At 47.3% G+C, this 11,906-nt stretch overlaps 1 protein-coding gene across 4 annotated transcripts in view; it reads left to right on the top strand.

Moving 5' to 3' along the window:
- The first annotated feature begins 1,719 nt into the window (after nt 1-1,719).
- ERAL1 (Era like 12S mitochondrial rRNA chaperone 1) overlaps nt 1,720-11,906 on the top strand; it is a 14,679-nt gene continuing 4,492 nt past the window's right edge. For 2 of the 4 annotated variants that reach the window (XM_039365514.1, XM_039365510.1), the window contains exons 1-6: nt 1,720-2,137; nt 5,876-6,003; nt 6,702-6,779; nt 7,619-7,665; nt 8,479-8,540; nt 8,719-8,831. In XM_039365514.1, coding sequence (XP_039221448.1) covers nt 1,798-2,137; nt 5,876-6,003; nt 6,702-6,779; nt 7,619-7,665; nt 8,479-8,540; nt 8,719-8,831 — 768 coding nt within the window. In that variant the 5' untranslated portion in view covers nt 1,720-1,797. The remainder of the gene's footprint in view (nt 2,138-5,875; nt 6,004-6,701; nt 6,780-7,618; nt 7,666-8,478; nt 8,541-8,718; nt 8,832-11,906) is intronic. The other 2 variants (XM_039365511.1, XM_039365512.1) reach the window with 1 other exon arrangement.

The following is an 11,906-nucleotide window of genomic DNA, read 5'->3' as shown; positions in this document are numbered from 1 at the left end:
CCCTGCTATCCCCAGTCTTATAGCAAGATGAAAGCTTTAAGCATTTTTGAGTGATGTAAACTAGGCTCATCTTATCCCAGGGAGCAGCTATGTTTCATGCACGGAGGGTGTGTGTGTGTGTGTGTGAGAGAGAGAGAGAGAGAGACCCCAAGAAAGCAGAGATGCAGACAAGGGGAAGGGGCTACACTCTGACCTGCAACACAACCGCTCTGCCAACGTCTTGGAAGGCCGACCTCGTGGCGTGTCAGCGAAACCGTTACCATTACTGAGTTTAGTAATGGTAAGGGTTCTTCTGCCCTCGCCCACCAGCTTCTTTCCATCACCCCAAAAGCTAGAAGATGCCGTCTGACCTCACAAGGACACCGTAGCCCATCATCCTGTGTGGAAAATAAAGCTGTGGCCCTGGTCCTCTTGACTCTGCTGCCTCTTATTCTTAAGGGTTGTGGGAAACGATCAGTCCAAGCAAGGTTTTGGGTTGGTCAAAAGGCCAGCTGGGGACCGTCCCTCTTGAGCCTGCCTCGGTGGGATGGGACTGGGATGGGTGGGCAAAGGGGGACAGTCACCCACCCAGTATGGGGGGGGTAGTTTCCATTAATCTGCGTACGGACACTTAATTTAGAATTTGCAAGACAGAGACGGAAGAAGTTCAAGACAGACGCCAGGACTTTTGGTGAAGGTTGAAAAAGGTTTATTGGGAATTTTATCGGGGAGGGAGGGGGATTGGGGTCCTGCTCAGCTTCCTCTGCTGGCCTGGAAAATTCGGGGTTCCCTATCAGGCAGGGTGTCCCGAGGAGGCAGGAGGGACCACCCCACAGGAGACCCCAATACGTCTCCTTGGGGCGCTTCGCTTGTGTTTATGGTGCAGGGAGGAGGGGCAGTTGTACCCCACTCAGCAGAGGGTATTGGGGGCAGCCCAGTTCTCTCCCCTATAGGGGTCCCACACGTCCTGGGTGCCCCCCTGCTGGGTGGGGGGCTGGTGGCAGAGCCCTAGAAGAGAGGCCGTTGAGGCTGCTGCTCCTTCGAGTAAAGCACTTTGCATATGCTCAGAGGAACCGGAGGGCAGAGGCGGCTCCAGAGAACGCTCAAGGCCCTTGAAACACTTGCACGAAGGAAACAGGTCAGGGCAGAAAAGGGAGATGTTAACAGGGTGGCACTCAAAAGGCACTTTGTGCATGCTCAGAGGAACTGGAGAGCAAAGGAGACCACTCAAGCCCTTGAAACACTGGCACGAAGGAAACAAAATAGAGCCGCTCAGCTCCACGGAGGCGAAAGGGCCGGAAAGCAAAGCCACTCTGCGTATGCTCCGGGGACCTGGAGGGCAGACGGGTGAGGGGTGGGAGAGCGGGGCTGTAGAGACCGCTGGAAGCCTTTCAGGCGCTTGCAGCAAGCAAACAAAATTCACCCGCCCAGCTCCAAAGGGTCTGGAACGCAAAGGCACTCTTCGTATGCCCAGAGGAACTGTGTCTCCGCTCGCCTCCCCACCACGTGAGTCTCTGCACGCGCGTTCCCAGGTCGAGCAGGCCTTCTGCGCATGCTCGGAGAAGGGTTGCGCAATGGAAGCGCACAAAAGAAGGGAAAAGTGGCGCCGTCTCTCCTCGACCCTCCGAGGCCCCGCCCCGCCTGGCCCCGCCCCTCTCGGCGCCGTCCAAGACGCCTGCGCGGTTTCCCGGGCCGCTCTAGCCGCCGCTCGCCTCTGCGGTGGCTCCCCTCGCGCTCCTCCCACAAGGCCTTTCGCGAGGCGAGGGCCAAGATGGCGGCGGGCGCGAGCGAGCGCGCTTCGTGAGGCGCCGGGTCACCATGACGACGGCGGCGGCGGCGGCGGTGTCCCTGGGCCTGCGGGTCTTGGGCCTGGCCGCGCGTCGGGTCCGGCTCCTCTCGGGCGCCTCCCCTGCCCTGGAGCAGGCCTCGGCCCGCGCTCTGAGCCTGCGGAACTCGCGGCCACGCGGTGGAAAGAGGGAGGAGGAGGAGGGAGGCCGGACCTGCAGCCGCCCTGACCCTCCGCAGCCCCTCTGGGCCGGGCCGGGCCGCCCGCAGAGCCTCGGGGACTCCGCGCTGGATCACCTGGCCGGGATCGCCTCGGGAGAAGCGGAGCCGTCGCTGGGGGGGCCGGCCGCCCCTCCCGCCCCCGCCTTTCCGGGTAGGCCTCGCGCCTGGGGGGGGGGCGACACGTGCCCGCAAGGGGGTCCCCAATGCAGACGTCTCTGGGGTTTGCCCGGTCCGTCTTCGTGCAGGTGGTCTTCGATTTACGACCTTTCGTTCAATGACCGTTTGAAGTTGCAACAGCACTAAATAATAATAAAGTTGGAAGGGACCTTGGAGGTCATCTAGTCCAACGCCCTGCTCAGGCAGGAACCCTACACCATTTCGGACAAAGGGCTGTCCAGTCTCTTCTTAAGAACTTCCAGTGTTGGAGCATTCACCGCTTCTGGAGGCAAGGAGTTCCACGAGTTAATTGTTCTCATTGTCAGGCAGTTTCTCCTTAGTTCCAGGTTGCTTCTCTCCTTGATTGGTTTCCATCCACTGCTTCTTGTCCTGACTTCAGGGGCTTTGGAGACTAGCTTGACTGCCTCTTCTTTGGGGCAGCCCCTGAGATATTGGAACACTGCTATCCTGTCCCCCCTCGTCCTTCTCTTCCTTAAACTAGACATGCCCAATTCCAGCAACCGTTCCTCATATGTTTTAGTCTCCAGTCCCCTAATCATCTTTGTTGCTCTTCTCTGCACTCTTTCTAGACCAGTGGTTCTCAACCTTTTTAATGTCGCGACCCCCCCCCAACTGGTCGTAAGTCGAGGACTACTCAACCGGTCGTAAGTCGAGGACTACTCAACTGGTGCAGCACCGTTGGCAGAATGGGACTTTTGGCGGGCTCAGCAGGGCAGAGACAGCCTGGACAATTCCTTTTGGCTTTTGAAAGCCAATAGAATTAGACTCTATTCAAGAGAGTCTATTATATTGGCTTTCAAAAGCCAATAGAATAAAAGGGAGTAGCAAGGCTAAGGAAAAGGGGAAAAAAATGGCGGACTGCGTTGTTTGGCGACCCCCATCGTTCGACCCCAAATGGGGTCCCGACCCACAGGTTGAGAACCACTGTTCTAGAGCCTCAGCATCTTTTTTACATCGTGGTGACCAAAACTGGATGCCGTATTCCAAGTGTGGCCTTACCAAGGCTTTATAAAGTGGTATTAACACTTCATGTGATCTTGATTCTGTTAATGCAGCCCAGCACTGTGTTGGCCTTTTTGGCAGCTGCAGCACACTGCTGGCTCATATTTAAATGATTGTCCAGTAGGATTCCAAGGTCCCTCTCACAGTTACTACTATTGAGCAAGGTACCCCCTATACTATACCTGTACATTTGGTTTTTCTTGCCTAAATGTAGGACCTTGCTTTTTTCACCATTGAATTTCATTTTGTTAGATAGCGCCCAGTGTTCAAGTCTGCCCAGATCCTTCTGTATCCTAAGCCTGTCTTCTGGAGTGTTGGCTATTTCTGCCAGCTTGGTGTCGTCTGCAAATTTGATGAGTTCCCCATCTATCCCCTTGTCCAAATCGTTGATGAAGATGTTGAAGAGCACTGGGCCCAGAACAGAGCCCTGGGGCACCCCACTACACACTTCCCTCCATGTAGATGCGGTTCCATTAAGGACTACACGCTGAGTATGGCTGGTCAGAAAAGGAACTTATGACCGTTTTTCACACTTAATGACTCCCCCCCCCATTTCTGTACAGGTGGTCCTCAACTAACAATAGTTCATTTAGTGACCGAAGTCACAACGGCACTGTAAAAAGTGACTTACGACCAATTTTCACACTTGTGACCTTTACAGCATCCCTAGGGTCACGTGATCAAAATTCGGACTCTCGGCAACTGACTCACATTTGTGACGGTGGCAGCATCCTGGGGTCATGTGACCCCCCTCCCTTTTACAACCTTCTGAGGAGCAGAGTCAAGGGAGAAAGCCAGAGTCCTTTCACAACTGCCTTGATTCACTCTTTAAGAAGAGACTGGACAGCCATTTGTCTGAAATGGTATAGGGTCTCCTGCTCAAGCAAGAGGTTGGACTAGATGACCTCCAAGGTCCCAGCTCTGTTATTCTGCACTCTTGTGTGTGTATGTGTTTGTGTGTACACACATGCATACACATATATATAATAGTTATTATATATATCATAGTTATTATAAAGTTATGTTGTAAACTGCCCAGAGTCATTTAGGTCACTTAGGAAATTTAATAAGTAAATAAACGGCCAGTTTGGCTTAGTGGCAAAAGGCACCAGATTACAAACCAGGAGACGGTGAGTTCCAGTTCTAGTCCTGCCTTATGGATGAAAGTGGCTGGGTGGTTTTGGGCCAGTCCCCCTCCCTCAGGCCAGCCCACTTCACAGGGTGGTTCTTGGGAGAATAGGAGGAGGGAGACGTGTTGAAATAGGTTGGCTGCTTTGAGATACTTGTACAAATAACGGTGGGATATAAATATATAAAGATGTGCTTCTCTGGACTGGGTGGGGTGCAGGGGAAAGGCACGATATTTAGGGCATGTAAATATTTATGCATTTATTTTTGTCACGTTTATGTGGTGCATATTGAAGGTGGTGACCCTTTGAGAGGCGTATGCCATGAAATTTCATTTTAATGTATGCCGATGAGTGTACATTTCAACTGATAATAAAGTTGTTATTCTATTATTCTATTCCATTCCATTCCGTAATTCTATTCTATTCTATTCATTCTCTGTTCTGTTCTGTTCTATTCTATTCTATGTTGTTATTCTATTCTATTCCTATTCTATTCCTTTCTATTCCTCTATTCTATTCTATTCATTCTCTATTCTGTTCTGTTCTATTCTATTCTATGTTGTTATTCTATTCTATTCCTTTCTATTCCTCTATTCTATTCTATTCTATTCATTCTCTATTCTGTTCATTCTCTATTCTGTTCTGTTCTATTCTATTCTATGTTGTTATTCTATTCTATTCCTATTCTATTCCTTTCTATTCCTCTATTCTATTCTATTCATTCTCTATTCTGTTCATTCTCTATTCTGTTCTGTTCTATTCTATTCTATGTTGTTATAATAATAATAATAGTAGTAAAGTTGGAAGGGACCTTGGAGGTCATCTAGTCCAACCCCCTGCTCGGGCAGGAAACCCTACACCATTTCGGACAAATGGCTGTCCAGTCTCTTCTTAAAAACTTCCAGTTCTATTCTATTCTATTCATTCTCTATTCTGTTCTATTCTATTCCTATTCTATTCCTTATTCTATTCTATTCATTCTCTGTTCTATTCTATTCTACTCTATGTTGTTATTCTATTCTATTCCTATTCTATTCCTTTCTATTCCTCTATTCTATTCTATTCATTCTCTATTCTGTTCATTCTCTATTCTGTTCTGTTCTATTCTATTCTATGTTGTTATTCTATTCTATTCCTATTCTATTCCTCTATTCTATTCTATTCTATTCTATTCTATTCATTCTCTATTCTGTTCTGTTCTATTCTATTCTATGTTATTCTATTCTATTCCTATTCTATTCCTTTATTCTATTCTATTCTATTCATTCTCTGTTCTGTTCTATTCTATTCCTTTCTATTCCTTATTCTATTCTATTCATTCTCTATTCTGTTCTATTCTATTCTACTCTATGTTGTTATTCTATTCTATTCCTTTCTATTCCTCTATTCTATTCATTCTCTATTCTGTTCATTCTCTATTCTGTTCTGTCCTATTCTATTCTATTCTATGTTGTTATTCTATTCTATTCCTCTATTCTATTCTATTCATTCTCTATTCTGTTCTATTCCTCCTGAGTTTTGAACGCCACTTGCCGGCATCCCTCACAGCGGCCCGCTGAACCTTTACACTCTTCCTGCAGGGGAGCATGAGTCCTTGCTGTCCCACCGCCCTGATCAGCCGAGGAACCCCAAAGTCTTGAGAGTGGCCGTTATCGGGGCCCCTAACGCTGGCAAGTCCACCCTGTCGAACCAGCTGCTGGGACGGAAGGTAAGGGCACGGCACGGGGCTTGGAAAAAAGGGACAGCCGTCCCTCTCGCTGAACAACTGGGGCAGCGTCTCCACGGTCAGTCGTGACCTTCGCCGCTAACCTCGGACGAGCAAAGTCGGTTGGGGAAGCCGGATTCGCTTAGCGAGGCTGTGATTCGCTTAACGGCCCTGGCCACAATGGTGGTTAGCCTCTAACCCACCTTGCTCCATAACGAAAATGCTCCCGTTTGCCGTACGTTGAGGACTACAGTAAGAATAAATGCTGCTCTTCAGGTCTTAACGATGTATAGGTAGACCTCGACTTACGACCGCAATTGAGCCCAAAGCTTCTGTTGTTAAGCGAGACATCCGTTAAGTGAGTTTTGCCCCGTTTCTCGCCACAGTTGTGAAGTGAATAGCCTGCACTTGGTAAGTCAGTCACCCGGTTGTGGCTTCCCCCTCTTTGACTTTGTTTGTCGGAAGGTCGCAAAAGGGGATCACGTGACCCGCGGACACTGCGACCGTCGTAGGCACGAGTCCGTTCCCATGCGTCTTGAGTTTGGATCACGTGACCACGGGGATGCTGCAGCGGTCGCAAAGTGTGAAAAATGGTCCTACGTCAACTTTTTTCCTGTGCCTTTGTCACTGGGCGGTCGCTAAATGAAGCGTTGTAAGTCCAGGACTCCCTGTAAAACATTCTGAGTTGCTTTCCTTGACAGGTCCTGCCGGTCTCCAGCAAGGTGCACACAACGCGGTGCAACGCTCAGGGCGTCATCACAGCCGCGGACACGCAGCTGGTGAGTAGTCGTAACCATGAGGCTTAACTTTTTCTTTCAGGATTGGGAGGTGGAGCATGGTTCCCGTGAGGCTTATTCTTACTTTCGGTTGGCGGGAACAGCAGCAGGTTCATGACAAATTGTCCCTAACCAATTGAATATAGAACAGAACAGAATAGAATATCGAAATATAATATAATAGAAAGACAGAATATAGAATATAGGAATAGAATAGAATACCAAGGGAGGCAGTTTCGGATGCTGAAAAAAGAGACTTTTTAGGTATCTAAAGCAGGGGTCTTCCAGCTTGGCCCTTTGATGATTTATGGATTTCAACTCCCAGAATTCCTCAGCCAGGAGGCTTTAAGACAGGGGTCTTCCAGCTTGGCCCTTTGATGACTGGTGGACTTCAACTCCCAGAATTCCTCAGCCAGGCATGCTTTAGGACGGGTCTTCCAACTTGGCCCTTTGATGACTGGTGGACTTCAGCTCCCAGAATTCCTCAGCCAGGCATGCCTGGCTGAGAAATTCTGGGAGTTGAAGGCCACCAGTCATCAAAGGGCCAAGTTGGAAGACCCCTGATCTAAAAGATCACATTGGATCCTTCCCTTTTTTTCCTCCCTGATTCTTTGAGAAGAGATGATGCTCCTGATCAAAACACAACCTTCAATTTGTACGAAATGGTTTTACTGCCCGGAGTGTCCCTGTGTCTGGAGGGCAATCAGTGTGGCAGCTCAAAGCACCCTGGATAGACGGTTATCTAACAAGTTTGTTGTCTTAATTTCCTTTCTGCACATGGCAAAAGTCAGGAAGATAACTGTCCTGATTTGAATGTGCTTAAATTCCTCTTCTCTCCCTAGATTATCCTGGATACCCCTGGCCTCACCACCGCTGCCAAAGGCAAAAGGTAGGGTGGGGTCTAGAATGGGGGTGTCCTACCTTGGCAACATGAAGACTTGTGGACATCCACTCCCAGAATCCCCCAGCCAGCCTGCTTTAAGAGGAGAGGGCATCCACTCCCAGAATCCCCTAGCCAGCCTGCTTTAACAGGGGAGGACTTCCACTCCCAGAATCCCCTAGCCAGCCTCCTTTAAGAGGGGAGGGCATCCACTCCCAGAATCCCCCAGCCAGCCTGCTTTAAGAGGAGAGGGCATCCACTCCCAGAATCCCCCAGCCAGCCTGCTTTAACAGGGGAGGACTTCCACTCCCAGAATCCCCCAGCCAGCCTCCTTTAATAGGGGAGGGCATCCACTCCCAGAATCCCCCAGCCAGCCTGCTTTAAGAGGAGAGGGCATCCACTCCCAGAATCCCCCAGCCAGCCTGCTTTAACAGGGGAGGACTTCCACTCCCAGAATCCCCCAGCCAGCCTGCTTTAAGAGGGGAGGACTTCCACTCCCAGAATCCCCCAGCCAGCCTGCTTTAAGAGGGGTGGGCTTCCACTCCCAGAATTCCCCAGCCAGCCTGCTTTAAGAGGGGTGGGCTTCCACTCCCAGAATCCTCCAGCCAGCCTGCTTTAAGAGGGGTGGACTTCCTCTCCCGGAATCCCCCAGCCAGCCTGCTTTGAGAGGATTTCCACTCCCAGAATCCCCCAGCCAGCATGGAAGTCCCCACGTCTGAAGTTACCAGGGTTGGACCTCTCTGCTGTAGACAATGGGTCTCGTGTGTGTGTTTGTGGAGGGAGGGAAGTATTCACATTATGACCGACCGTCTTCCATTTCAGACACAACCTGGAAAAATCCATGCTGTCTGACCCGTTCGACAGCTTGAACGATGCAGATTTAGGTGAGGGTTCGGCCTGCCTTCACCGGATGCCATTGCCTGGCTCTGCCACGGTGATGAGCTGAGGGTGGCAGGGCTGCCACGGGCTGTTGGGCCACGGATCCCCCTGAATTTCGGTTTGCACTCACAGGGGAAAAATGGCTGGTGCCAAGTTCATTTCCTCCTCCTTTTTTTCTCAAAGTGCTGGTCCTCGTGGATGTCTCGGACCGCCACACCCGGCACCAGCTCCACCCACAGGTGCTACGCTGCCTGAAGCAGTTTCCGCAGGTGCCCAGCCTCCTTGTCCTGAACAAGGTGAGTTTGGCTGTGCCCTCTCCTTTCGGTTCCTCTCTGGGGTAGGTGGGTCTTTCAGGCCTCTTTGGCTCCTGGGGACAGTCAGGACAGTTATCCAGTGGAACAGCCTGCCTCAGGAAGTTGTGATTGCCCCATCACTGGAGGTTTTCCATTTCATTTGTCTGAAATGCTCTAGGGCAGACATGTCCAAATGAATGCTCCCAACACTGGAAGTTTTTAAGAAGAGACTGGATAGCCCTTTGTCTGAAATGGTCTAGGGTCTCCTGCCTGAGCAGGGGGTTGGACTAGATGACCTCCAAGGTCCCTTCCAACATCATCATCATCATCATCATTATTATTATTATTATTATTATTATTACTCACAAAGTCAGCCAGATGTTCAGACTGGATTTGGCATTTTGTCTACCTATCGAGTCCTTACCCAGGACCTGGGATAGGCAGATGTGGATGTTTGATGGTATTACAGGTATCGTCGCAGGATGGAAGCAGTTCCTAGTAAGGCCGCCTTTTGCAATTGATTAATAGCGAATTTGTCAATGCCAATGGTGTTCAAATGGTGCTCCAGTTGTTTTGGGATTGCACCCAAGGAGCCTATTACTATTGGTACTACCCTTGCTTGCTTTTGCCACAGTCTTTCTATTTCTATTTGTAGGTCTTTGTATTTTGTTATCTTCTCCAGTTCTTTCTCTTCTATTCTGCTATCTCCAGGCACTGCCACGTCCACTCTCCAGACTTGTTTGTCTTTCTTATCGACAATTGTTAAGTCTGGGGTGTTATGTTGCAGGTGCTTGTCTGTTTGAATTCTGAAGTCCCAGAGCAGTTTAATTTTATCATTTTCTATGACTTTCTCTATTTTATGATCCCACCAGTTTTTGCTTACAGGCAAGTGATATTGTTTGCAGATCTTCCAATGCACCATTGTTGCTACTTTGTCATGCCGCTGCTTGTAGTCAGTCTGTGCAATCTTCTTGCAACAGCTTACCAAGTGGTCCACTGTTTCTTCAGCTTCTTTGCATAGGCGGCACTTATTGTCTGTTGCTGTCTTCTCAATTTTGACTTTATATGCATTTGTCCTTAAGGCTTGGTCTTGTGCAGCCAGAATTAGTCCCTCGGTCTCTTTCTTCAATTTTCCTGCTCTTAGCCCTTGCCAGGTTTTCTTATTATCTGCTTTCCCAGCTATTTTTTTCATGTATTGGCCATGTAGTGCTTTGTCTTCCCATGCCTCTATTCTGTTCTTCATTGGTCTTTCTTGTAGGCCAGTTTGGTCTCTCCAGTAGTCAGTAAGCCTTCCTGATATACTAATTTCAGTGCATCTTCATCATTGTTCTTCAGATATTCTTCCAAGCCATTTTTTCTTCTTCAACCATCTGATGTACTTGTAGCATTCCACGCCCACCTAGTTGCCTTGGTAGATAAAGTCTATCAATGTCACTGCGTGGATGAAGGGCATGATTCATTGTCATTATTTTTCTGGTCTGCCTATCCATTGCTTTTAGTTCTGCTTGAGTCCAGTCCACTATTCCAGCTGTGTACCTAATGACTGGAATTGCCCAGGTGTTGATTGCCTTTATGGTATTTCCTCCATTGAGTTTGGATTTTTTTTTTTTTTTTTTATTGAAAGTTTTATAAATTTTACATTGAGTTTGGATTTTAAGATCTTTTTCACTCTCTTGATGTATTCACCTCTAATCTTTTTCTTGACTTCAGTGTGCTTGATGTTGTCAGCTTGAAGGATACCCAAGTATTTGTAGTACTCTTCCTCATCCAGACTCTTAATGTTATTTTTGTGGGGCATCTTGATTCCTTCAGTTTTCATTATATTTCCTTGTTTGATAGTAAGTGTGGCACATTTGTCCAAACCAAACTCCATTACAATATCTTGGCTATATATACGGACAGTGTTGAGCAGCGATTCTATTTCAGATGATGTTTTTCCATACAGCTGATGTTTTTCCATTATTATTATTATTATTATTATTATTATTATTATTATTATTATTATTATTATTTTATTAAAAAGTTTTATAAATTGTACAGAAAATAAAAGACAATACAAAAACAAAAAACAACATATACAAATAAAAACAAACATTACCCAACAAAAACCCCCTTCCCCCACCCCTACCCAAACCCCCCCTTCCCCCCCCCAGGGCCTCCCAGAGCAGAATATAGGCTTAATTAAAAAAAAGTTAAAAAAATTTATATTTATAAAAAAAGAGAATATAAAATAGAAAATATATATATATATAGAGTTAAAAATTATGAAAAAACTATATAGTATTTTTTATATCAAATTTAAATTGTATGAATTTTATCCATTTATCCCAAACAGCAAGAAATTTCTCGTGCGTTTGACCCTTTAAGAAAGCCGAAATCTTTGCCATTTCCGCCAAATGAGACACTTTAAGAAACCATTCCTGCAATGTAGGCAAAGATTCCTTCTTCCAATATTGTCCTACTAACAGCCTCGCAGCTGTAATCAAATTTAACATCGATATAACCTCCTTTGTATCACAATCAATAACTATACCTAACAAAAATAATTGTGGAGTAAATTTTACCCTCCTTTTAAAAATTCTCTGGATATTCCACCATATCTTAATCCAGAATGCTTTTATCTCTCTGCACGACCACCAAATATGATAATAAGTAGCGTCCATACAACCACATCTCCAACATTTAGGTTGTAAGTCAGGGTACATAAAAGACATTTTTTGTGGATCAAGGTGCCATCTATAAAACATTTTTCCATTATTATTATTACCACAATAAAGTACTTTGGCAGGCTTCCTAACGAAAGTTTCAGACCGCCAAAACTCAGGCAGCAATGACCTTGGTTCACACAGAACAATTTATTGGGTTTTTTTGTTTGTTTTTTTCACTAAGCTAAAACTCGTGACGTCATGCGACGTATCGAAACGTTTTCCCCATTGCTGGCAATGGGGTGGGCGCGATTTCCTCATAAGGCATACGGCCCATGGGCCGGCAGTTTGACCCCTGCTCTAGGGTCTCCTGCTTGAACAAGGCGATGGACTATGAGACCTCAAAATTGAGGACTGGCTGTAACGGACATTT

This window comes from Crotalus tigris, unplaced genomic scaffold (genome assembly GCF_016545835.1).
Source record: "Crotalus tigris isolate CLP2741 ecotype Arizona unplaced genomic scaffold, ASM1654583v1 scf7180000020104.566533, whole genome shotgun sequence".
NCBI lineage: Eukaryota > Metazoa > Chordata > Lepidosauria > Squamata > Viperidae > Crotalus > Crotalus tigris.
Note: the sequence above shows the minus strand (reverse complement) of the source record. Positions and strands in the feature narration are given on the sequence as shown.